General features: G+C 43.3%; 1 protein-coding gene across 1 annotated transcript in view; it reads right to left on the bottom strand.

The window, feature by feature from the left end:
* gpc4 (glypican 4) overlaps positions 1-25,472 on the bottom strand; it is a 158,445-nt gene that overhangs the window by 60,459 nt on the left and 72,514 nt on the right. Inside the window, exon 3 of the mRNA XM_052022547.1 lies at positions 14,170-14,561. Coding sequence (XP_051878507.1) covers positions 14,170-14,561 — 392 coding nt within the window. The remainder of the gene's footprint in view (positions 1-14,169; positions 14,562-25,472) is intronic.

Raw genomic sequence — 25,472 nt, 5'->3', positions numbered from 1 at the left:
ACATTCCAGATTCCAATTACTCTGTGTTGAAAAAAATCCCCTAAACATCTCCTCTAAACTTCCTACTTCTAACCTGAAACCTATGCCCTTTTGCCTTCAGCACTCCACCATGAGGAAAAGAATTTTTACTATATTCTCTATCTCTCCCCCCTCATAATATTCTTTTTCTTTTTCAATCTTTGTATTAATTTTCAAATTAATACAGATTAATACATATAACATCGGAAATTATACACGTAATACAAAGAGATCGGGAGGACAATCATGACATATATAGTCATAAAGAATAAAAAATATATTCTAGGCCCCACAGTTTCTTGGTAAATGAATATATTATGAAAAAAAAGTCAAAAGGAGAAAGAAAAAGATTTATTATATAAAAAAAACAAAATAAAAAAAAATTGTAAGTAATAAAACTAAAATAAAAAATTTCAAAAGAAAATAAAACTGGACTGATATTTCCCAATGAACAAAGAGCATTATTATGTCGTCAGCTCCGCTCCTCTCAATTCAAAGATTATTGAAAAGGGATCTATATCATATGAAAATATTGAATAAATGGACTCCAAACTTCCTCAAATTTAAGCGAAGAATCAACAGTGCCACTCCTAATTTTTTCTAAGTTTAAACATGATATAGTTTGAGAGAACCATTGAAAAGTAGTAGGGGGTATTGGATCCTTCCATTTAAACAAAATGGATTGCTTGGCCATTAATGTAACAAAGGCGATCATACGACAAGCAGCAGCAGAATGGTGGCCAGATTCCATCATTGGTGACCCAAAAATTGCAGTGATTGGGTGAGGTTGTAAATCGATATTCAATACAGTTGAAATAATGTTAAAAATGTCTTTCCAATATTTTTCCAAAAGAGGACAGGACCAAAACATACATGTCAGGGAAGCCACCCTCCGAATTACATCTGTCACATATAGGATTTATATGGTAATAAAAACGGGCTAACTTGTCCTTCGACATATGGGTCCTGTGAACCACCTTAAATTGTATCAAAGAGTGTCTGGCACACGTTGGAGGTGTATTAACTAACTGAAGAATTTTCTTCCATGTCTCTGTGGGTAAAAGTATCTGGAGTTCTCTTTCCCATTCATTCTTAATTTTATCAAGTGTCTCTGGACATATTTTCATAATTAAATCAGAAATTATTGCTATCAAGCCCTTCTGATAGGGATTGAAGCCTAAAATTTTTTCTGTAATTTCGGTTTTATATGGAGTCGGAAAAGAAGACATCATAACTTTTAAAAAATTTCTAATCTGTAAATATCGAAAAAAAGTGTGATTTAGGCAAATTGTATTTATTAGACAACTATTCAAAAGATAAAAAAAGTTATCAATGAATAGATCACGAAAACTTGTTATTCCCTTCATTTTCCATAAAGAAAAAGCTAAATCAATTCTGGATGGTTGAAAGAAAAAGTTAGATTGAATGGGGCTTGATAAGTTAAATTTATTCAATCCAAAGAATTTACAGAATTGAAACCATATTCGTATTGTATGTTTAACTATTGGGTTAGTCATGTGTTTACTTAATTTAGTAAGTGCAAAAGGGAGTGAGGCTCCTAAAATAGAAACTAATGAAAATCCTTGCACTGATTCATACTCAAGGTATACCCATTTGGGACATTGAATTACATCTAAATCTTGTGCCCAAAAAATTAAATATCTGATATTAATTGCTCAGTAATATAATCTAAGGTTAGGCAAAGCCATGCCACCATCCCTTTTTAATTTTTGTAAATATTTCTTACTTAACAATTGCAGTGATTGGGTGTGGTTTCAATTGATTGGCAAGCAATCTACCAGATTTGTCACCATGTATATAAAACTGACTTCTGGTTTTAAGTAATTGATTTTCGATTGGAGATGTTAATAGTAAACTATGTTGTAATTGAAGTTCTGTTCTCTTTTTATAAAGCTCCAAATTAGGAGCATCAGAATATTTTTTATCGATTTCTTTAATCTTATCAGCCAATGTACGTATTTCATTATTAGTTCGTTTTATCAATCCCACAGAATATGAAATAATTTGACCGCGGATATGCTTTAAAAGTATCCCATATTATCCCACTGGAGATTTCTTCAGTAAAATTAGTTAAAAAGAAAAATGAAATCTGTTCTTTGATAAATTGAAGAAAGTCTAAATCTTGCAATAGAGAAGGATTGAATTGCCATTGTCTGACACCAGAGGGCACATCTGCTAATTTAATTGATAATTTCAATGGCGCATGATCAGAAATGGCAATTGCATCATATTTACAGTCAATAATAAATGGAGCTAATCTCGCATCGGTAAAAAAATAATCAATCCTTGAGTAATTATGATAAACATGTGAAAAAAATGAAAATTCTTTATCATATGGGTGTAGAAATCTCCAAACATCTAAAATTCCGGAATCGACTAAAAAGGAATTAATAAAGACAGCAGATTTGTTTGGAAGTGCAGGATTCGACACAGATCTATCCATCGGAGGGTTTAAACAGCAGTTGAAATATCCACCCATAATCAAAGTATATTTGTTTAAATTAGGAAAAGATGCAAATAAATGTTTAAAAAATTCAGGATGATCAACATTAGGTGCATAGACATTAACCATAACAACTTTTTTATTATGAAGTAAGCCAGTACTTAATAAAAATCTACCATTCAGATCTGAAATTATCTCATGATGAACAAATGAAACTGAGGAGTCTATAAAAATAGAGACTCCTTTCACCTTTGCTTGTGAATTAGAATGGAACTGTTGACCCCTCCAAAATCTAAAAAAGTGTTGATTATCCTCCCTCCTCACATGAGTCTCCTGGACAAAAATAATCTGAGCATTCAGTCTATGAAAAACTTTACAGACTTTATTGTGCTTAATTGGATTATTTACACTGTTTATATTCCAGGAAACAAAATTAATCATCTTATCCATTTTAATAGACTAAAAACATATGGTATGTAAAGGGTTAACCTTACTGTACAGGAGGCTCATTAACAGGAAGTGGAAAAAGAGTTCAAAGTGGAGCCGGATATGACGAGAATTCAGACATATTTGTAGTTCATCAGTCCAGAGGAAAAAAACTAACCTAAAAGCAACCCCACCCTCCACACTCAAAAGCCCGAAAACTGGCCAATAGGCAGCCAGAAAGCTATCTACTAATTTGAATACCCCCAACTCCATTGGTGGCAGATCTCCAAAACTGAAAAGAATGTAAATCACCTTTTGTAGTCAAAACAAAGAATCGAAAAAACCCAAAACAAAGTTACCGAACTATAAGCAAACTTGTTGGAAAATTTAAACAAAAGCAAAGGATACTAACAGTCAACATTTAAAAAAATATAGTTTTATAATTATTTCAAAGAATAAAAGCAATCAATCACTTTCTGTAGTTCTTGATTATTATTAAAAAAATTATTAAACTAAAAGAAATAATAGAAAAAGGAAAAGAATCATTAAGTATAATAGGTGTCCATGTTCCAGAACCAAGCAGGAGAACGTTAACGAAAGAGAGAAAAATATCTCCAAAATTAGGAAGAGTCAAATCTGAAAGTTAATTATTACTTAATAGATCAAATAAGTATTAAATCAAAGGAAAATGCATTTCTTAACCCTCTAAAATTGAAGGCTAGTCCATGAGAAAATCTTCGGCATCCTTGTCAGAGTCAAACCATTTACGAGATTTATTGGGTAATGTAACTCTCAGCCGTGCTGGAAATAATAACGCTGGATGGTAATTCCTCTGATAGAGACGCGACATAACTGGTTTGTAACTCAGTCTATCTTTCATAACTTCTGGGGTATAATCTTCAACCAAACGAAACTTCCACTGTTTGTATTGAATCATTCCACAACGACAAGCAATTCGTATCAAATGTTCTTCCATACTTATGTAGTGCAATCTCAGTATTACTGGCTGTGGTTTTTGCTCTGGCGAAGGCTTTTGTCTTATTGCTCAATGAGCACGATCCAGAATAGGCTGAGCAAAAAACATTTCAGAGTCAAACACATCGACCAGAAGTTTAGAAAAGAATTCAATAGGGTTGCCAGTTTCAGCATTTTCAGAAAGTCCGATGGTTCTTGCATTCTGTCTCTGACTGCGACTCTCCAAATCAATAATCCTGTTTTTGCTGTTCCAGCCTTTGTGTGGTCGTAATCAAGTGAGTTCAGTCTGGAATCTCTCTTTTTACCAGCTTGATCCAGCTCATCAATTAATTGCTGCTGTTTAGTGTGTTCCTGAATGAGTGTATTTTGTCTGTCTTCCATATCCTTTAAAAGTGATTCCAAATCAGAAAATCTTCGATCAAGCTTTTTATCCAGTTTAGAAATAGCTTCCAAAGTAGGTTGAGGATCTCCATTATTCTTGCCATTTGCTACAGCTTTGGATCTGGTATTTATTTTGACCATTAAAAATCAAAAATTAATCTTGTAACAGTATTATAAAAGTCTTATTAAAGGGTATTACATAAAAGTTAGATGGAGCAGAGCCAATATATGTCTCACTCCATGCAGCACCACCAATAGACTCCCTCATAATTTTACATACCTCTTTCAGGTCCTTTGCTCCAGGAAAAAACAAACCCAGCTTGTCCAGTCTCCCCTAATAACTATCATGTTCCAATCCAGACAACGTCCAGGTGAAGCTCCTCTTCACCCTCTCTGAACACTATGGACTTTTAGTAAAGCTTTCGACAAGGTCCCTCAGGGCAGGCTAATCCAGAAGATTAAAGCACATGAGATCCATGGAGACGACACAATAATTGGTAGAGTTGTTGATAGCAAGGAAGGTTGTCCAAATATTCAGTGGGCTATAGACCAGTTGAAAATGTGGGCAGAGAAATGGCAGATGGAGTTCAATACAGACAAATGTGAGATATTGCACTTTGGTAGATTAAATGTAAGAGTAAACGGCAGGACCTGAGAGCATTGATGTACAGAGGAATCTTGAGGTGCAAGTCCGTAGCTCCCTGAAAATGGCAACACAAGTTGATAGGGAAGTAAAGAAGGTGTATGGCATACTTGTCTTCATCAGTCAGGATGCTGAGTGTAAAAGTTGCTAAGTAATCTTGTAGATATATAAAATTTTGGTTAGGTAACATTTGGAGTATTGCGTGCAGCTCTGGTCACCACATTAAAGGAAAGATGTGAAGGCTTTGGAGAGGGTGCAGAAGAGGTTCACCAGGATGTTGCCTGGATTAGTGGGTATGAGCTATAAGGAGAGGTTGGACAAACTTGGATTGTTTTCTTCACTGCGTTGGAGGCTGTGGGGTAACCTGATAGAATATAAAATTATGAGAGGCATAGCTGAGGTAGGTAGAGTCTTTTCCTCAGGGTGGAAATATCAAATACTAGAGGGCATAGGATTAAAGCAAGAGAGAGAAAGTTTAAAGGAGATTTACAAGGTAAGCTTTTGTTTTACACACAGAGTGTGGGAAGTGCCTGGAACACTGCCAGGGAAGGTGGTGGGAACTGGTACGATAGTAACGTTTATGATGCACTTGGACAGGCACATCAACAGGCAGGGAATAGAGGGATATAGACCTTGTGCAGGCAGATGGGATCAGTTAGATTGGCATAGTCAGCACAGACACTGTGGGCCAAAGGGCCCTTTACTGTGCTGTACTGTTCTATGCTAATTACCAAGATGATCTCTTTTATCTGATGCCAAAAGTTTCCATCAGAACTCAAGAAAATAGGAGCAGGTGTCGGTCACCTAGCCCCTTCAAGCCCGCTATACATTTCAATATGATCATGGTGGATCTATGCTGATCCATATTGGCACCAACGACATAGGTAGGAAGGGGGATGAGGTCCTGAAGAGTGAGTTCAGGGAGCTAGGCAGAAAATTGAGGAACAGGACCTCAAGGGTAGCAATCTCCGGATTGCTGCCAGTGCCACATGATAGTGAAGGCAGGAATTGGAGGAGGTGGCAGATAAATGCGTGGCTGAGAAGCTGGTGCAGGAGGGAGGGTTTTAGATTTCTGGATCATTTGGATCTCTTCTCAGGAAGCTGGGACCTGTACAGAGAGGACGGGTTACACCCGAACTAGAAGGGGGCCAATATCCTTGCGGTGAAATTTGCTAGGGTGGTTCGGGAGGGTTTAAACTAGTTTGTGAGGGGGAAGGGAACCAGAGGAGTAGGTCAGAGGAAGAAGGGAATGGGGAAATGTTAGATCAAACACGTAGAGAGGATTTGGGGAAGGAGAAGCAGAATACAGGCTATAAAAGTAGTAAGGTAGATGGACAGAAGTGTGTTTACTTAAATGCAAGAAGTGTCAGGAATAAGGGGGATGAACTAAGGGCTTGGATAAGTATGGGGGACTATGATATCGTGGCTATCACTGAGACGTGGCTGACGTCAGGGCAGGAGTGGATATTGAATATTCCTGGTTTTCGGTGTTTTAAGAGGGATAGGGAAGGGGGGAGAAGAGGAGGAGGGGTGGCGATACTGGTCAGGGACACTGTTATGGCTGTGCAAAGGATGGATGTTGTAGAAGGATCATCTCTAGAGTCCATATGGGTGGAATTAAGGAACAAGAAAGGAGCAGTTACTCTACTAGAAGTATTCTATAGGCCCCCCGGTAGCAGTAGAGATATAGAGGAGCAGATTGGCAGGCAGTGTTTGGAGAGAAGCAAAAATAACAGGGTTGTTATAATGGGAGACTTCAACTCCCCAAATATAGACTGGAACCTGCTTAGTGCCAAAGGTTTAGATGGGACGGAATTTGTTAAATGTGTCCAGGAGGGATTACTGACGCACTATGTTGACAGGCCGACTAGAGGGAATGCCATGTTAGATCTAGTTTTAGGAAATGAACCGGGACAGGTGAAGGATCTATTGGTGGGTGAGCATTTGGGGGACAGTGACCATTACTCCATAACCTTTAAAATTGTCATGGACAGGGACAGGTGCAGAGAGGACAAGAGGTTTTTCAATTGGGGAAGGGCGAACTATGAGGCTATAAGGAGAGAACTTGGGAGTGTAAAGTAGGATGTCCTTTTTGAAGGGAAATGTACCATGGAGATGTGGTCGATGTTCAGGGATCTTATGCAGGATGTTAGGGATAAATATGTCCCGGTGAGGCAGAGAAGGAATGGCAGGGTGAAGGAACCGTGGGTGACGAGAGAGGTGGAACGACTAGTTAGGGAGAAGAAGGTAGCATACATAAGGTATAAGCAGCAAGGTTCAGACAGGGCCCATGAGGAATATAGAGTAGCGAGGAAGGAACTTAAGAAAGGGCTGAGGAGGGCTAGAAGGGGACATGAAAAGGCGTTGGCTAGTAGGGTTAAGGAAAATCCCAAAACCCTTTTCACGTACATGAAGGGTAGGAGGATGGCTAGGGTAAAGGTAGGTCCGATTAAAGACAAAGGTGGGAGAATGTGCCTGGAGGCGGCGGAAGTGGGAGAAGTTTTCAATGAATACTTCTCTTCTGTATTCACCGAGGAGAGGGGTCTTGATGACGCGGAAGGGAGTGCTGGTAAGGGTAATGTTCTCAAGGTTGTAGATATCAAGAGAGAGGATGTGTTGAAGTTGTTAAGTAATATCAAGACGGATAAATCTCCAGGGCCTGACGGAATTTTCCCCAGGCTGCTTCGAGAGGCTAGGGAGGAGATTGTTGAACCGCTGGTAAGGATCTTTGAGTCCTCATTGTCCACGGGGATGGTGCCAGAGGATTGGAGGGTTGCGAATGTTGTCCCCTTGTTCAAAAAAGGTAATAGGGATAGGCCAGGGAATTATAGACCGGTGAGTCTCACGTCTGTGGTGGGTAAGCTGTTAGAAAGGATTCTAAGGGATAGGATTTATGAACACCTAGAGAATCATGGACTGATTAGGGACAGCCAGCATGGCTTTGTGAAGGGAAGATCTTGCCTCACAAGCCTGATAAGAATTCTTTGAGAAGGTGACCAGGAAGATTGATGAGGGCAGTGCGGTGGACGTGGTTTACATGGATTTTAGTAAGGCGTTTGATAAGGTTCCTCATGGTAGGCTTCTTCAGAAGGTCAGAGGCCAAGGGATCCAAGGAAGCTTGGCTGTGTGGATTAGGAATTGGCTTGCCTGTAGAAAGCAGAGGGTTGTGGTGGAAGGAGTGCCCTCGGATTGGAGGGCAGTGACTAGTGGTGCCCCGCAGGGATCGGTTCTGGGACCTCTACTTTTTGTGATATTTATAGATGACTTAGATGAGGGGGTGGAGGGCTGGGTTAGTAAGTTTGCAGACGACACTAAGATAGGCGGTGTTGTGGATAGTGTGGACGGCTGTCGGAGCTTACAGAGGGATATTGATAGGATGCAGAGCTGGGCTGACAAGTGGCAGATGGAGTTCAATCCGGAGAAGTGTGAGGTGGTACACTTTGGAAGGACAAACTCCAGGGCAGAGTACTGGGTGAATGGCAAGGTACTTGGCAGTGTGGAGGAGCAGAGGGATCTAGGGGTTCATATTCACAGTTCATTGAAAGTTGCCTCACAGGTGGAAACAGCAGTTAAGAAGGCCAATGGGATGTTGGCTTTCATAAATCGTGGGATTGAGTTTAAGAGCCGCAAGGTGATGATGCAGCTTTACAAAACTCTAGTTAGGCCACACTTAGAGTACTGTGTTCAGTTCTGGTCGCCTCATTATAGGAAGGATGTGGAGGCATTGGAGAGGGTGCAGAGGAGATTTACCAGGATGCTGCCTGGATTAGAGAGTATTGAATATGAGGAGAGGCTTAAGGTGCTAGGGCTTTATTCACTGGAAAGGAGGAGGATGAGAGGAGACATGATAGAGGTATATAAAATATTGAGAGGAATAGATACAGTCAGCGCCTCCTTCCCAGGGCACCAATGCTCAAGACGAGAGGGAATGGCTTTAAGGTTATGGGTGGGAGGTTCAGGGGAGATGTCAGGGGGAGGTTTTTCACCCAGAGAGTGGTTGGTGCATGGAATGCACTGCCTGGGGTGGTGGTGGAGGCAGATACATTGAACAGGTTCAAGAGCTTGTTGGATAGGCATATGGAGGAGTGTGGGATGGGGGGATATGCGGGAGGAAGGGGTTAGGTAGTGTGAGGGTGGTTTGATGGACGGCACAACATGGTGGGCTGAAGGGCCTGTTTTGTGCTGTATGGTTCTATGGTTCTTCACAGCGCTCAACCTTTTAAAAAAATTATCTCCTGCTTAAATACTTCCAATGATCTAGCCATCACTGCCCTCAGCAATAGAGAATACCAGAGATTCACCAGCCTCTACAAGTAGTTCAAACCACCTCAGTTTTTCCTCCTGGTAACCACACAGTCAGCTTTTAAATTATCTGCAAATTCCTTATCATTCATTAATGTAAACAATGAAAAACAAGGGACCAGATGCTGAACATGGTAGAACACCACTAGTCATAGATTTATACAGTACCTGTGAATAGATTCAATAATTTTACCAATAGCAACTTTAAACTAACAGCTGTAAATAAACAGTTTATTACTTCCTTACTAACCTTTTTGAACAAAGTTTAGCTGTACTTCAATCCTCTGCCACTACTTCTGTAGCAGGCAATAACTGAAAATTGATGGTCAGAGCAATTTCCTCTCTTGCTTCTTTTAACAACCTGGGATACATTTCATCCCAGCCTGGCAATTATTCCACTTTCAAGGATGTTAACTTCTTAAAGTTCTTTCAATATGCTTACCATTCTAATATTCCACACACTTCCTCCTTACCCACAACATCAGCACCTCCCCTCTTTTGCAAAACATTCACTGAAAATCTAAACAAAAACTGCAGCTGGTGGAAATTTGAAGAAAGAATAGAAAATGCTGGAAACACTCAACAAATCAGGCAGCATCTGTGGAAGAGAACAGAATTAATATTTCAGGTCTGAGACCAACGGTGTTAGACCTTAAATGTTAACTCTGTTTCTCTTTCCAGATGCTGCCTGATTGACACATGCTTCCAGCATTTCCTGATTCCATTAAGAATTTTGACATCTGCTGCCTCCACACATCCCCCGTAGCCTGCACTCTTCATTCAGTTATCCTCTAATCTCCAGACTTTCTTTATATCCACAGAATTGTTATTTCCCCACCATCCATTTAAACTCACAAAACCTCTGCTGCATTGCTTTCAAACTCATGAGGGATACATAATTTACCTGGGCCTGGTGTTGTTAAACCCTATAATACTTTCACTTTTACTATATTTATCTAATGCAATATTTCACAACCATCCTCAAAGTTCAGAGTCAGAGTTATACAGCATCTTATACCTGCTAAACTACTTCCTCCGCAGCTCGTTCCATATACCCACCACTCTCTGTGCAAAAAACTTGACCCTTGGGTCCACTTTAAATTTTTCCCCTCTCACAAACCTTCACTTAGTTTTAGACTTTCCTACTCTGGGGAAAACAACTATCTATCTATGCCCCATCATGATTTTATGCACCTCTAAGGTCACCTCTCGGCCTCCTCCGCTCCAGAGAGTCCCGGCTAATCCAGTCTCTTCTCATAACTCAAGCCCTCTAGTACCATTAACATCCGTGTGAATTTTTTTTGCACCCTCTCTAGCTTAGTCACATCTTACCTACAGTAAGGCAAGCATAAATGCACATAATGTTCCAGATGCTGTCTCACCGACTTCCAATACAGATGTAATATGACATCCCAGCTCTTAGACTCATTGCCCTGTCCCATGAAGGCAAGCATGTCAAATGCCTTCTTCACCACCGTATCTACCTGCGTCACCACTTTCAGGGAACTATGTATTTCTACATCTCTCTGTTCTACCAAATTTCCCAGGGCCCTATCAATTACTGTGGAAGTCCTGCCCTGGTTTAACTTCCTAAAATGCATCATTGCACTTATCATTTGAAGAGTTGTGCCAAAGGGACCGTTTCCATGCTGTATGACTCGATGTCACAAACAACAGAGGTCCAGGCAGTGATTCCTGCTGAACATCATGGCTCACAGACCACCAGCCAGAATAACACCCCTCCACCACTACCCTCTGTCTTCTATGGCCAAGCCACTTTTGTATCAATCCACCAAGTGTATTGTGGAGGGTCGTGGCTGTCACGTGACAACACTGACCCCATCTAGTCGGAAAACACACCACTGTCAATCAAGGTTTGGCTCCACCCCTGCCCTTCAGGGCACACTTGACCATTGGCCTCTGTAAACACCTTTGTACCTGGCCCTGAGCCATTGGCTTGTTTGAACTACCTGGGCTGTAAATAAATCTTTCCTTGCCAGACTGTGTTCGGAGTCCTTTACTTTCGAGACCTTTCGAATCTGTCTCACAACACCAAGTCACCATGGATCCCATGCATCTTAATCTTCTGGATCAACCTACTATGTGAAACCTTGCTAAATGCCTTACTAAAGTCCATGTAGGTAACATTCACTGCACTAGCCTCATGAATCATCTTCATCAACTCCTCATAGAACTCAATCAAGTTTGTAAGACATGACCTGTCCTGCACAAAGCCATGCTGACTATTCCTAATAAGTCTATGCTTTTCCAAATGTAAGTAAATCTTACCCCTAAGAACCCTCTCCAATAGCCTCCCTACCACTGATGCGAGGCTCACCAGTCAATAGTTTCCTCGATTATGCCTACTGCCCTTCTTAAACAAAGGAACAACAGTCCTCTGGGACCTTGCCTGTGGCAAAAAAGCATCCAAAGAACTCTGTCAAAGCCACAGCAATATCATCTTCTTGACTCTCAATAAACTGAGATAAATCTCATCAGGCCCCGAGTACTTACCCACCTTAATGTTCTACAAAAGACCCAACACCACCTCCTGCTTCTCGACCTCAGCATGCCGTGGATTATTAGCGTGCCCCACAGTGATCTCACTATCCTCCATGTCCTTCTCCTTGGTGAATACCAATGCGAAGTACTCACTTAGTATCTCACCTACATCCTCTGGTCCAGGCGTAAATTCCCTCCTTTATCTTTGATTGGTTCTACTCTCTCTCTCTCTCTCTCTCTCTCTCAAGCTACCCTCTTGTTTTCATCGAATGTATAAAATGCCTTTAGATTTTTCTTAATCCTATTCACCAAGGACATTTCATGGCCTCTTTTGGCTTTCCCAATTCCTGGCTGAAGTTCTTTCCTACTTTCTTTATATTCCTTAAGTGCTCTATCTGATTTCAGCTTCCTAAACCTTGCATGTTTCCTTTTTCTTTTCAACTAAATTTACAACATCTCTTGTTACAAAGGTTCCCAAAACTTGCCATCCTCGTCTTTCCTCCTGACTGGAACATGCGGTCCTGAATTCTGAACAGCCTGTCTTTAAATGACTCCCACATGCCAGATGTGGACCTAGTCGATAACAGCTCTCCCAATCTACTCTCTTTAGTTCCTGCCTAATAATTTTGTAATTCGTCTTCCTCCAATTTAGCACTACCCACCCCAACTCAGAGATCCAAACATCTTTATGCATATGTACCTTAAAACGCGAGTTGTGATCACTGTTCCCAAAATGTTCTCCCACTGAAACCACAATCACCTGGCAGGCTTTGTCCTAACGTAACCGCTCCACCAGTTAGATCATTCAAGAAACCCTCTTGAATGCACCTGACAAATTCTGCTCCGTCTAAGCCACTTGCACTTTTACACATTTCTATAATCTGTCTACATACTTATAGAACATTACAGCACAGTACAGGCCCTTCGTCCCACAATGTTGTGCCGACATTTTATCCTACTCTAAGATCTATCTAATTCTTCTCTCCCATATAGGCCTCCATTTTTTTTATCATTCATGTGGTGATCGAACAGTCTCTTAAATGTCCTTAATGTATCTGCCCCCACAATCTCTGCCAGCAGTGCGTTCCATGCACCCACCACTCTGTGTAAAAAAAACTTGCTTCTGACATCTCCCTTATACCTTCCTCCAATAACCTTGAAATTATGCTCCCTTGTGTTAGCTAGTTTCACCCTGGGAAAAAGTCCCTGACTGTCCACTCAATCTATGCCTCTTATCATCTTGTATACCTCTATCAAGTCACCACTCATCCTCCTCCTCTCCAAAGAGAAAAGCCCTAACTCACTCAACCTATCCTCATAAGGCACGCTCTCCAATCCAGGCAGAATCCTAGTAAATCTCCTCTGCACCCTTTCTAAAGCTACACATCCTTTCTATAATGAGGCAACCAGAACTGAACACAATATTCTAAGTGTGGTCTAACCAGAGTTCTATAGAGCTGCAACATTACCTCGCAGCTCTTGAACTCAATACCCTGACTAATGAAGGCCAACACACCGTATGCCTTCTTAATAACCCTATCGACCTGCGCGGCAACCCTGAGGGATCTATGGACATGGACCCCAAGATCCCTATGTTCTTCCACACTGCTAAGTGTCTTGCCATTAACTTTGTATCCTGCCTTTAAATTCGATCTTCCAAAGTTTATGGCTTTACACTTTTCCAGGTTGAGCTCCATCTGCCACTCCTCGGCCCAGCTCTGTATCCTATCAATGTTCTGTTGTAACCTACAGCAACCTTCTACATTATCCACAACACCACCAACCTTCATGTCATCAGCAAAGTTCCTGATCCACCCCTCCACATCCTCATCCAAGTCATTTATAAAAATCACAAAGAGCAGGGGTCCCAGAATAGATCCCTGTGGAACACCACTGGTCACCGACCTCCAGGTAGAATATTCTCCATTAAAATGTGCATATTCTCCAGTAAAATGTGCATAAATATTCAAAGCTGAGGATGATTTGTTAATTTTGGATTTCTCTAATAAATCAAGGGGGCAGGCACAATAGATGAAATTGACTATTTGTGTTATAACTTATTTCTCCAAAGGTCCCCAAACAAAGGTTGCAATCTGCCAAAAATAAAGCTACTTTAGTCACAACTGTACTATGTCCGACTAATGTCACGCTCCTGTGTTAATACCATAAATTTCATACCTAATATTGAAAAAAAATCTGACCTGTAGAACAGCCACTCGATGTAGTAATTGTAATTGAAGGGAGGCAATGCAAAAAAGGATTGCATGAATTACTGAACTGTCAAATTATTATATTTTGAAACAAGTTGAAAATTGCAGAGAGTTTTGTGGAAAATTCGTGTGTCCCTGGGAAAAAAAGCCATAACACAATTTGTTTGTCAAGTGATAAATATCAAAGCCTGGATTTGATTTTTATTTCATAACAGCTTTTGGAATAATGAAAGGAACAATTCACTTACTGTGGATACTTTGCTCACTACATCTCTTGCAACTCTAAGGCCTTGTGCAAATGTTCGAGCAGCAATAAATGCCCTGGTCACTTGAAGCTTCAGTTTGCGTGGCACATCTCCAAATGGCTTCAGCTGCTCTGTATATTTACTAATGCAATCCAGGTACTCTTCCGTGAAATGGTACTGAGGATTCATCAATCGAAACATCCGCTCTAGGAGACGAGCCCAGAAGTCATTCAACATGTCTTCCAGGCTTAGATTTCCAGCCACATAGTACATCTTCAACTCCTTAAATAGGTCCTGGAACACGTCAGAGTTTTTCTTATAAACCTGGCCGTAAGTATGTACAAACATTTCATTCAAGGATTTCTCAGCATTATCCAACAACTCCTTGAAAAATTCTGTGGAAATGAATTAATTAGTTTTATTAGCATCTATTATTAGATGATTACTGATTAAAGTGAACAGATTTCGAGCGTTGACATTCAGATCCATTATAATAAGACATAACTGGCAGATTAAACAGTTAAGAAGGTCATTGCAATGATGTCAAAATTTGCAAACAATCACACACTTGCTCCCTCCTCCTTTCCCTTTACAGGTCAATATCACAGAAACACTGAATAGTCACAACACAGGAGTCCACTTTGTCATCATCCCTGTGTCAACTCTCCAATTCCAGCCCCATCTCCAGAGCATTGCAAATTTTTCCCCAGCATGTATTTTACCTTCTTGAAAGTCACAAAGGAGTCCACCTTCAGCTCATCTGCCAGCAAAACATTCAACATTCCAAGATGCTATGCAAAAAAAGATTTCCTTGTCACTTTGAATTCTCTTTCCTTTTATTTTGTACCTGGCAGCACTATTCCTCAACCCCTGCACATAGGATCAGCCTCCCACTATCTTTTTACGAACATTGAGTAATATTTGCTATTCTCCAGCACGACCCCATTATCCAGAGCATTGGAAGATTATGGTCAATGCCCAAGTGATTTCCTACTGTATTTCCCTCAAAATACTCTAATGCATCTCTGATGATTACCTCCTTTAAGCTGCCTACATTATGACACTTAATGGACTGGAATTTGGTTGGAAATACTGGCAGTTCCACGCTAAACTACAGGTATTTATTGCTGAAGGCAACATCTATCAAAGATCCCCACCACCCAGGCCATGCCAGCTTCTCGCAGCTACCATCAGGCAAGAGGTAGACACCTTACGTCCCACACCACCAGGTTCAAAAACAGCTACTTCCTTTCAACCATGTGGTTCTTGAACCAACCAGCACAACAAATCCCTAGAGTTTAGCAACATTAAGACCATTTTGCACTAAAATGGACTCTTTGTTCTATTTGTGTTCTTTCTTGTAAAAATTGTTTAATTTATTGGTAACTTGGTTTATTATTGTCACATATACCGAGGTACAGTGAAAAACTTGTCTTGCATACCGTTCATACAGATCAATTCATTATGGGAACCGGAGGAGTAGGTCAGAGGAAGAAGGGGATGCGGAAAAGTCAGATCTGACAGGTAGAGAGGCTTTGAGGAAGGAGAAGCAGAGTACAGGGTATAAAAGTAGAAAGGTGGATGGGCTAAAGTGCACTTACTTAAATGCAAGAAGCATCAGGAATAAGGGAGATGAACTGAGAGCTTGGATAAGTACATGGGACTACGGTATTGTGGCTATTACAGAGACATGGCTGACATCAGGGCAGGAAGGGATATTGAATATTCCTGGTTTTCAGTGTTTTAAAAGGGATAGGGAGGGGGACAGAAGAGGAGGAGGGGCGGCGATACTGGTCAGGGACACTATTACAGCTGCAGAAAGGGTGGATAATGTAGAAGGATCCTCTCTAGAGTCAATGTGGGTGGAAGTTAGGAACAAGAAAGGAGCAGTTACTCTACTGGGAGTATTCTATAGGCCCCCCCCCACCCCCGGTAGCAGTAGGGATACTGAGAAGCAGATCGGGAGGCAGATTTTGGAAAGATGCAAAAATAACAGGGTTGTTATCGTGGGAGACTTTGACTTCCCAAATATTGATTGGCACCTGCTTAGTGCCAAAGGTTTAGATGGCGTGGAGTTTGTTAAGTGTGTCCAGGACAGATTCCTGACACAGTACGTTGACAGGCCGACTAGAGGGAATGCCACATTAGATCCAGTTTTAGGTAATGAACCGGGTCAGGTGACAGATCTATTGGTGGGTGAGCATTTGGGGGACAGTGACCACTGCTCCATAACCTTTAGAATTGTCATGGACAGGGATAGGAGCAAAGAGGATGGGAAGGTATTTAATTGGGGAAAGGCGAATTATGAGGCTATAAGGCGAGAACTTGAGAGTGTAAATTGGGATGACATTTTTGAAGGGAAAGGTACTACAGAGATGTGGTTGATGTTCAGGGATCTCTTGCAGGATGTTAGGGATAAATTTGCCCCGGTGAGGCAGAGAAGGAATGGCAGGGTGAAGGAACCATGGGTGACAAGAGAGGTGGAAAAACTAGTAAGGAAGAAGAAGGCAGCATACATGAGGTGTAAGCAGCAAGGATCAGACAGGGCTCGTGAGGAATATAGAGTAGCAAGGAGTGAACTTAAGAAGGGGCAGAGGAGAGCGAGAAGGGGACTTGAAAAGGCTTTGGCGAGTAGGGCTAAGGAGAATCCCAAGGCTTTTTACTCGTACGTAAAGAGCAGAAGAATGGCTAGAGTAAAGGTAGGTCCGATTAAAGACAAAGGTGGGAAGATGTGCCTGGAAGCTGTGGAAGTGGGTGAGGTTATCAATGAATACTTCTCTTCAGTATTCACCAAGGAGAGGGGTCTTGATGACGCTGAGGACAGTGTTGGTAAGGGTAATGTTCTAGAGCACGTAGATATCAAGAGAGAGGATGTGTTGGAGCTGTTAGAAAATATTAGGACAGATAATTCCCCTGGGCCTGACGGAATATTCCCCAGGCTGCTTCATGAGGCGAGAGAGGAGATTGCTGAACCGTTGGCTAGGATCTTTGAGTCCTCGGCGTCCACGGGGATGGTACCAGAGGATTGGAGGGTGGCGAATGTTGTCCCCTTATTCAAAAGAGGAAGTAGGGATAGTCCAGGGAATTAGAGACCACTGAGCCTTACATCTGTGGTGGGTAAGCTGCTAGAAAGGATTCTAAGAGATAGGATCTATGATCATTTAGAGAATCATGGACAGATTAGGGACAGCCAGCATGGATTTGTGAAGGGAAGATCTTGCCTCACAAGCCTGATAGGGTTCTTTGAGGAGGTGACCAGGAAGATTGACGAGGGTAGTGCAGTAGATGCTGTCTACATGGACTTTAGTAAGGCGTTTGACAAGGTTCCGCATGGTAGGCTTCTTCAGAAGGTCAGAGGGCATGGGATCCAGAGAGGCTTGGACATGTGGATTCAGAGTTGGCTTGCCTGTAAAAGAAGAGGGTTGTGGTGGAGGGAGGGCATTCAGATTGGAGGGCTGTGACTAGTTGTGTCCCACAAGGATCGGTTCTGGGACCTCTACTTTTTGCGATAGTTATTAATGACTTAGATGAGGGGGTGGAAGGGTGGGTTCGCAAGTTTGCAGATGACACAAAGATCGGTGGTGTTGTGGACAGTGTGGAGGGCTGTCGAAGCTTACAGAGGGATATTGACAGGATGCAGAACTGGGCTGACAAGTGGCAGATGGAGTTCAATCCAGAGAAGTGTGAGGTGGTACACTTTGGAAGGACAAACTCCAAGGCGGAATACAAGGTAAATGGCAGGGCTCTGGGCAGTGTAGAGGAGCAGAGGGATCTGGGGGTTTATATCCACAGATCACTGAAAGTTGCCTCGCAGGTGGATAGGGTAGTTAAGAAAGCTTATGGGATGTTAACTTTCATAAGTCGTGGGATCGAGTTTAAGAGCCGCGAAGTAATGATGCAGCTTTACAAAACTCTGGTTAGACCACACTTAGAGTACTGTGTCCAGTTCTGGTCACCTCATTACAGGAAGGATGTAGGGGCGTTGGAAAGGGTGCAGAGGAGATTTACCAGGATGCTGCCTGGATTAGAGAGTATGGATTATGAGGAGAGACTAAAGGAGCTAGGGCTTTACTCAGTGGAGAGGAGGAGGATGAGGGGAGACGTGATAGTGATGCACGAGATATTGAGAGGAATAGATAGAGTGGACAGCCAGCGCCTCTTTCCCAGGGCACCAATGCTCAATACAAGAGGGCATGGGTTTAAGGTAAGCCACGGGGGTGGGAGTTCAAGGGAGACGTCAGAGGGAGGTTTTTCACCCAGAGAGTGGTTGGTGCACGGAATGCGCTGCCTGGGGTGGTGGTGGAGGCTGATACGTTGGTCAAGTTCAAGAGATTGTTAGATAAGCATATGGAGGAATTTAAGATAGAGGGATATGTGGGAGGAAGGGGTTAGATAGTCTTAGGAGTGGTTTGAAGGGCGGCACAACACGGTGGGCCGAAGGGCCTGTATTGTGCTGTATCGTTCTCTGGTTCTATAACAATGCATTGAGGTAGTGCAGGGTAAAACAATAACAGAATGCAGAATAAAGTGTTACAGTTACAGAAAGTGCAGTGCAGGCAGACAATAAGGTGCAAGGTCAAAACGAGGTAGATTGTGAGGATGCTGCTTATATGATGCTGCTGCAACTACGTTTTCATTGCTCCTACGCAAGCACATTCTTGGGCATATGACAATAAACTCTAACTTTACCGTTAGGTGCCAGGAAGGTATCCTACGCAAATACAAAAGACCTGAACTACAAACAGAAAAAGCTGCAAATACTTTGAGAGATGAACTAACACTCAGATTGATGACTTTGTAGCCGAACACGGCGAGTTGCTGAAAGGAAAACTCAGAGACGTGGAGGCTGAACCGGAGCACACTTTTCTGAGACCAGCAAAACGCACGCACACTCAAAAGTACCCGAGAGCCTCTCCGGCGGATGTGACGTAAGGTTCCCGCCGGAAGGCCCGCCCCGCAGTTAGTCTACGACGTGCTCCCACGCGTCTGCCCGCGGCCACCGATGGCAGTTCGATTTCCGTGAGCACGGGCCGCTACAACTTTTTATTTGAAGACCTAAACTTGCAACTTGAGCAATGCCAGCAATTCTGAAACTGCATTCTAACACTGAATTCCTCATGCTGTCCAGCAAACTGAGCAAATTCTTCTCGCAATTCCCATGCAGTTACCCTGGGAAATCTGCCCATCAAAACTGTGTCAGGGCCAGTGTTGCACCCCCTCTATTAGTTCCCTCTATATTTTGATAAAGGAAGCTTTCTTGGACACATTTCACAAATTCCACTCCATCTAAGCCTCTTACACTATGGTTGTCCCAGTCAATAACAGGGAAGTTAAGATCTCCTTCTAATACAACCTTATTATGTTTACAACTAGCTGCAATTTCTCTACATATCTACTCCTCCAATTATCAGTGACTATTGGGGGGGGGGGGGGGATGGGTCCTATAATACAAACCCATCAGAGTGACCATCCCCTTCTTGTTTCTAGGTTCTATCCATATGGCCTCACTGGATGATCCCCTAAGAATATCCTCTTGAATTACAATTGTTATGTTCTCCTTCATCAAGAAGGCAACTCACTTCTTCTCTTACCTACACCTCTGTCACGCCTGAAGCGTCTGTATCCTGGAACATTGCCCTTCCCTCAGCCGTTGTTTCTGTTATGGCTGAAAGTTCCCAGATCTCAGAGCCAATCCATGCCCCGAGTTCATCAGCCTTACCCATCAAGCACCTTGCATTGAAATAAATGCAATTTTAGCCAATGATCTATCCTCTCCCTTTACTCTGCTCCTGTCATCCTGATGACTAAATTTGCTCTCATTGGCTACAGTATTATCCCCTGATTTCTCATCAGATCAGCGTGATTAGTAAATTTACTGATGACACCAAAACTGGTGGGATAGCGAACAGTGTAGAAGGTTGTTTACAACAGTAGTGTACAACAGTATTACTCAATTGGGAAAGTGGGCGGAAGGCAAGAATCCGGGAGGCAGGTAGCTGGGTGACTGTCAGGAGAAGGTTGGAAAATAGGCAGATAGTGCAGGGTACCCCTGTGGCTGTTCCCCTCAATAACAGGTACATTGCTTGGATCATGTTGGGGGGGGACAGCCTACCAGAGGAAAGCCGCGGTGACTAGGTCTCTGGCGCTGAGCCTGGTCGTGTGGTGCAGAAGGAAAGGAGGGAGAAGAGGAGAGCGGCAGTGATAGAGGATTCCATAGTAAGGGGGGCAGACAGGAGATTCTATGGACGTGAAAGAGACTCCCGGATGGTATGTTGCCTCCCTGATGCCAGGGTCAGGGACGTCTCGGATCGGGTCCACAGCATTCTGAAGGGGGAGGGTGAACAGCCAGAGGTCGTGGTACATATTGGTACCAATGACATTGGTAGGAAAAGAGATGAGGTCCTGAAGAGGGAATATAGGGAGTTAGGTAGGAAGCTGAAAAGCAGGACCTCAAGGGTAGGAATCTCTGGATTGCTGCCTGTGCCACGTGCCAGTGAGGGTAAGAATAGGATGATATGGCAGATGAACACGTGGCTGAGAAATTGGTGCAGGGGGCAGGGTTTCAGATCAGTGGATCATTGGGATCTCTTCTGGGGAAGGTATGACCTAAATGAAAGGGATGGTTACACCTGAATTGGAGGGGGACCAGTATTCTTGCGGGCAAGTTTGCAAGAACTGTTGGGGAGGGTTTAAACTAGTTTGGCAGGGGGATGGGAACCAGAGTGATAGGTTAGAGGTTGGTGCATTTAGTGTGCAAGTAGATGCAGAGTGTAGAAAGACTGTGAGGAAGGACAGGCAGTTGAAAGGGCAAAATTGCAGTCAGTTGATTGGGCTGAAGTGTGTCTACTTTAATGCGAGAAGTATCAGGAACGCGGCTGAATTTAGAGCGTGGGTAAGTATGTGGAACTATGACGTAGTGGCCATTACAGAGACTTGGCTGTCACAAGGGCAGGAATGGCTGCTGGATATTCCGGGGTTTCAATGTTCAAAAGGGACAGGGGCGGAGGTAAAAGAGGTGGGGGAGTGGCTTTGCTGATCAGGGACAGTGTCACAGCTGTAGAAAGGGAGGATGTCCTGGAGGAATCGTCCACTGAGTCAGTGTGGGTTGAAGTCAGAAACAGAAAGGGAGCAATCACTCTACTGGGAGTATTCTACAGACCACCCATTAGCAGCAGAGATGCTGAGAAGCAGATCAGGAGGCAGATTTTGGAGAGGTGCAAAAATAACAGTTGTTGTCATGGGTGATTTCAACTTCCCTAATATTGATTGGCACCCCCTTAGTGTAAAGGAGATAGATGGGGTTCAGTTTGTTAGATGTGTACAGGAAGGATTCCTGACACAGTATATGTACAGGCTGACTAGAGGAGAGGCCATTCTGGACCTGGTACTAGGCAATGAGCCTGATCAGGTTTCAGATCTCTAGGTGGGAGAGCATTTGGACTCCTTGACCTTTACCATAGCCTTGGAGAGGGATAGGAGCAGACATGGGTGATGAGAGAGGTGGAACAACTAGTTTGGAGGAAGAAGGCAGCATACATAAGGTGTAGGCAGCAAGGATCAGATAGGGTAGCAAGGAAGGAACTTAAGAAGGGGCTGAGGAGAGCACGAAGGGAACATGAAAAGGCCTTGGGGAGTAGGGTTAAGGAAAATCCCAAGGCTTTTTTCACTCATGTGAAGAGCAGAAGGATGACGCGAGTAAAGGTAGGACCGATTAGAGACAAAGGTGGGAAGATGTGCCTGGAAGCTGTGGAAGTGGGTGAGGTCCTCAATGAATACTTCTCTTCAGTATTCACCAAGGAGAGGGGCCTTGATGACGCTGAGGACAGTGTTGGTAAGGTTAATGTTCTGGAGCATGTAGATATCAAGAGAGAGGATGTGTTGGAGCTGTTAGAAAATATTAGGACAGGTAAGTTCCCAGGGCCTGATGGAATATTCCCCAGGCTACTCCGCGAGGCGAGGGAGGAGATTGCTGAACCGTTGGCTAGGATCTTTGAGTCCTCGTTGTCCACAGGAATGGTACCAGAGGATTGGAGGGTGGCAAATGTTGTCCCCTTATTCAAAAAAGGAAGTAGGGAATTACAGACCAGTGAGCCTTACGTCTGTGGTGGGCAGGCTGTTGGAAAAGATTCTTAGAGATAGAATCTATGAGCATTTAGAGAAACATGGTCTGATCAGGGACAGCCAGCATGGCTTTGTGAAGGGCAGATCACGTCTCACAAGCCTGATAGGATTCTTTGAGGAGGTGACCAGGAAGATTGATGAGCGTAGTGCAGTAGGTGTGGTCTACATGGATATTAGTAAGGCACTTAACAAGGTTCCACATGGTAGGCTTCTTCAGAAGGTCAGAGGGCATGGGATCCAGGGAAGCTTGGCCACGTGGATTCAGAACTGGCTTGCCTGTAGAAAGCAGAGGGTTGTGGTGGAGGGAGTGCATTCAGATTGGAGGGCTGTGACTAGCAGTGCCCCACAAGGATCAGTTCTGGGACCTTTACTTTTCGTGATTTTTTTAATGACTTGGATGAGGGGGTAGAAGGGTGGGTTGGCAAGTTTGCAGATGACACAAAGGTTGGTGGTGTGGATAGTGTGGAGGACTGTCGAAGATTACAGAGGGACATTGATAGGATGCAGAGCTGGGCTGAGAAGTGGCAGATGGAGTTCAATCCAGAGAAGTGTGAGGTAGTACACTTTGGAAGGACAAACTCCGAGGCGGAGTACAAGGTTAATGGCAGGATTCTGGATAGTGTGGAGGAGCAGAGGGATCTGGGGGTTCATATCCACAGATCCCTGAAAGTTGCCTCATAGGTGGATAGGGTAGTTAAGAAAGCTTATGGGATGTTAGCTTTCATAAGTCATGGGATTGAGTTTAAGAGCTGTGAAGTAATGATGCAGCTCTACAAAACTCTGGTTAGACCACACTTAGAGTACTGTATCCAGTTCTGGTCGCCTCATTATAGGAAGGCTGTGGAAGTGTTGGAAGGGGTGCAGAGGAGATTTACCAGGATGCTGCTTTTACATCCTGGTAAATCTCCTCTGCATTATGCATTATGAGCAGATGCTACGGGAGCTAGGGCTTTACCCTTTGGAGAGAAGGAGGACGAGAGGAGACATGATAGAGGTATACAAAATGTTAAGAGAAGTAGATAGAGTAGACAGCCAGCACCTCTTTCCCAGGGCACCAATGCTTAATACAAGAGGGCAAAGTTCAAGGGAGATATCAGAGGGAGGTTTTTTACCCAGAGAGGTTTTGGGGCATGGAATGCGCTGCCTGGGGTGGTGGTGGAGGCAGGTACATTGATCAAATTCATGAGATTGCCAGATAAGCATATGGAGGAATTTAAAATAGAGGGATATGTGGGAGGAAGGGGTTGGATAGTGTGAGGCGAGGTTTAAAGGTCGACACAACATTGTGGACCAAAGGGCCTGTAGTGTGCTGTATTGTTCTATTCTATTCTAACATGGGAAAGTATTTAAGTGGGGGAGGGAGAATGATGATGCTATTAGGCAGGAACTTGGGAGCGTAAATTGGGAACAGATGTTCTTGGGGAAGTGCCCAGCAGAAATGTGGAGGTTGTTTGAGGAATATTTCCAAGGGGCTCTGGATAAGTTTGTCCCATTGAGGCAGGGTAAGGAAGGTAGAGTGAAGGAACCGTGGTTGACATGAGATGTAGAATATCTTATCAAGAGGAAGAAAGAAGCTTACCCAAAGTTTAGAAAGCATGGATCAGACAGGGCTCTGGTGAGTTACGTAGTCAGGAGGGAGCTTAAGAATGGACAGGAGAGCGAGAAAGAGGCATGAGAAGTCCTTGGCGAGTAGGATCAAGGGAAACACCAAGGCATCCTACATGTGAAGGATAAGACGGATGACTAGAGTGAGGGGAGGACCAATCAGGGATAAAAGAGGAAATGTGTGCCTGGAGTTGGAAGAGGTAGGGGAGATCCTTAATGAATACTTTGCTTCAGTATTCACCAGAGAGAGAGACCTTGACATTTGAGGATGGCGTACGACAGGCTGATATACTAGGGAATGTCGACGTGAGGAAAGAGGATGTGCTGGAACTATTGAAAAACATTAGGATAGATAAGTCACCGGGTCCAGATGGGATATATCCAAGGTTATTGTGGGAAGCTAGAGAAGAGATTGCTGCGCCTTTGGCGATGATCTTTGTGTCCTCACTGGCCACAGGAGTAGTGCCAGATGATTAGAGGGTGGCAAATGTTGTTCCTTTGTTTAAGATAGGGATAACCCTGGGAATTACAAACCAGTGAGTTTTACTTCAGCGGTGGGCAAATTACTGAAGAAGATTCTTAGAGACATGATTTATGGGCATTTAGAAAAGCATAGGCTGATTAGGGACAGTCAGCATGGCTTTGTGAGGGGCAAGTCGTGCCTCACGAGCCTGATCGAATTCTTTGAGGATGTGACAAAGCACATTGATGAAGGAAGAGCAGTGCATGTGGTGTACATGGATTTTAGTTAGGCGTTTGATAAGGTTCCTCATGGAAGGCTCATTCAGAAAGTCAGGAGGCATGGGATCCAGGGAAACTTGGCTGTATGGATTCAGTATTGGCTTGCCCACAGAAGACAGAGGGTGGTGATAGATGGAGCATGTTCTGCCTGGAGGTCGGTGACCAGTGGTGTTCCGCAGGGATCTGTTCTGGGACCCCTGCTCTTTGTGATTTTTATAAATGACTTGGATGAGGATGTGGAAGGGTGGGTTATTAAGTTTGCCGATGATACAAAGGTTTGTGGTGTTGTGGACAGTGTAGAAGGTTGCTGTAGATTACAACAGGATATTGATAGAATGCAGACCTGGGCTGAGAAGTGGCAGATATGTGAAGTGATATGCTTCGGGAGATCGAATTTGAAGGCAGAATACAAGGTTAATGGCAGAACTCCTGGCTATGTGGAGGAACAGAGGGATCTTGGGGTCCACATCCATGGATCCCTCAAGGTTGCCACACAGGTCGATAGGGTTGTTAAGAAGGCATATGGAGTGCTGGCCTTCATTAGTTGGGGTATTGAGTTCAAGAGCCGCAAGGTGATGTTGCAGCTTGATAGAACCCTGGTCAGACCACACTTAGAAAATTGTGTTCGGTTCTGGTCACCTCATTATAGAAAGGATGTGGAAGCTTTAGAAAGGGTGCAGAGGAGATCTACCAGGATGTTGCCTGGATTGGAGAGCATGGCTTATGAGGATAGGTTGAACGAGCTAGGGCTTTTCTCTTTGGAGAGAAGGAGGATGAGAGGTGACTTGATAGAGGTGTACAAGATGATAAGAGGCATAGATCGAGTGGACATTCAGAGA

The sequence above is a fragment of the Pristis pectinata genome, chromosome 8 (genome assembly GCF_009764475.1).
Source record: "Pristis pectinata isolate sPriPec2 chromosome 8, sPriPec2.1.pri, whole genome shotgun sequence".
Taxonomy (NCBI): domain Eukaryota; kingdom Metazoa; phylum Chordata; class Chondrichthyes; order Rhinopristiformes; family Pristidae; genus Pristis; species Pristis pectinata.
This window is presented reverse-complemented; position numbering and strand designations above follow the sequence as displayed.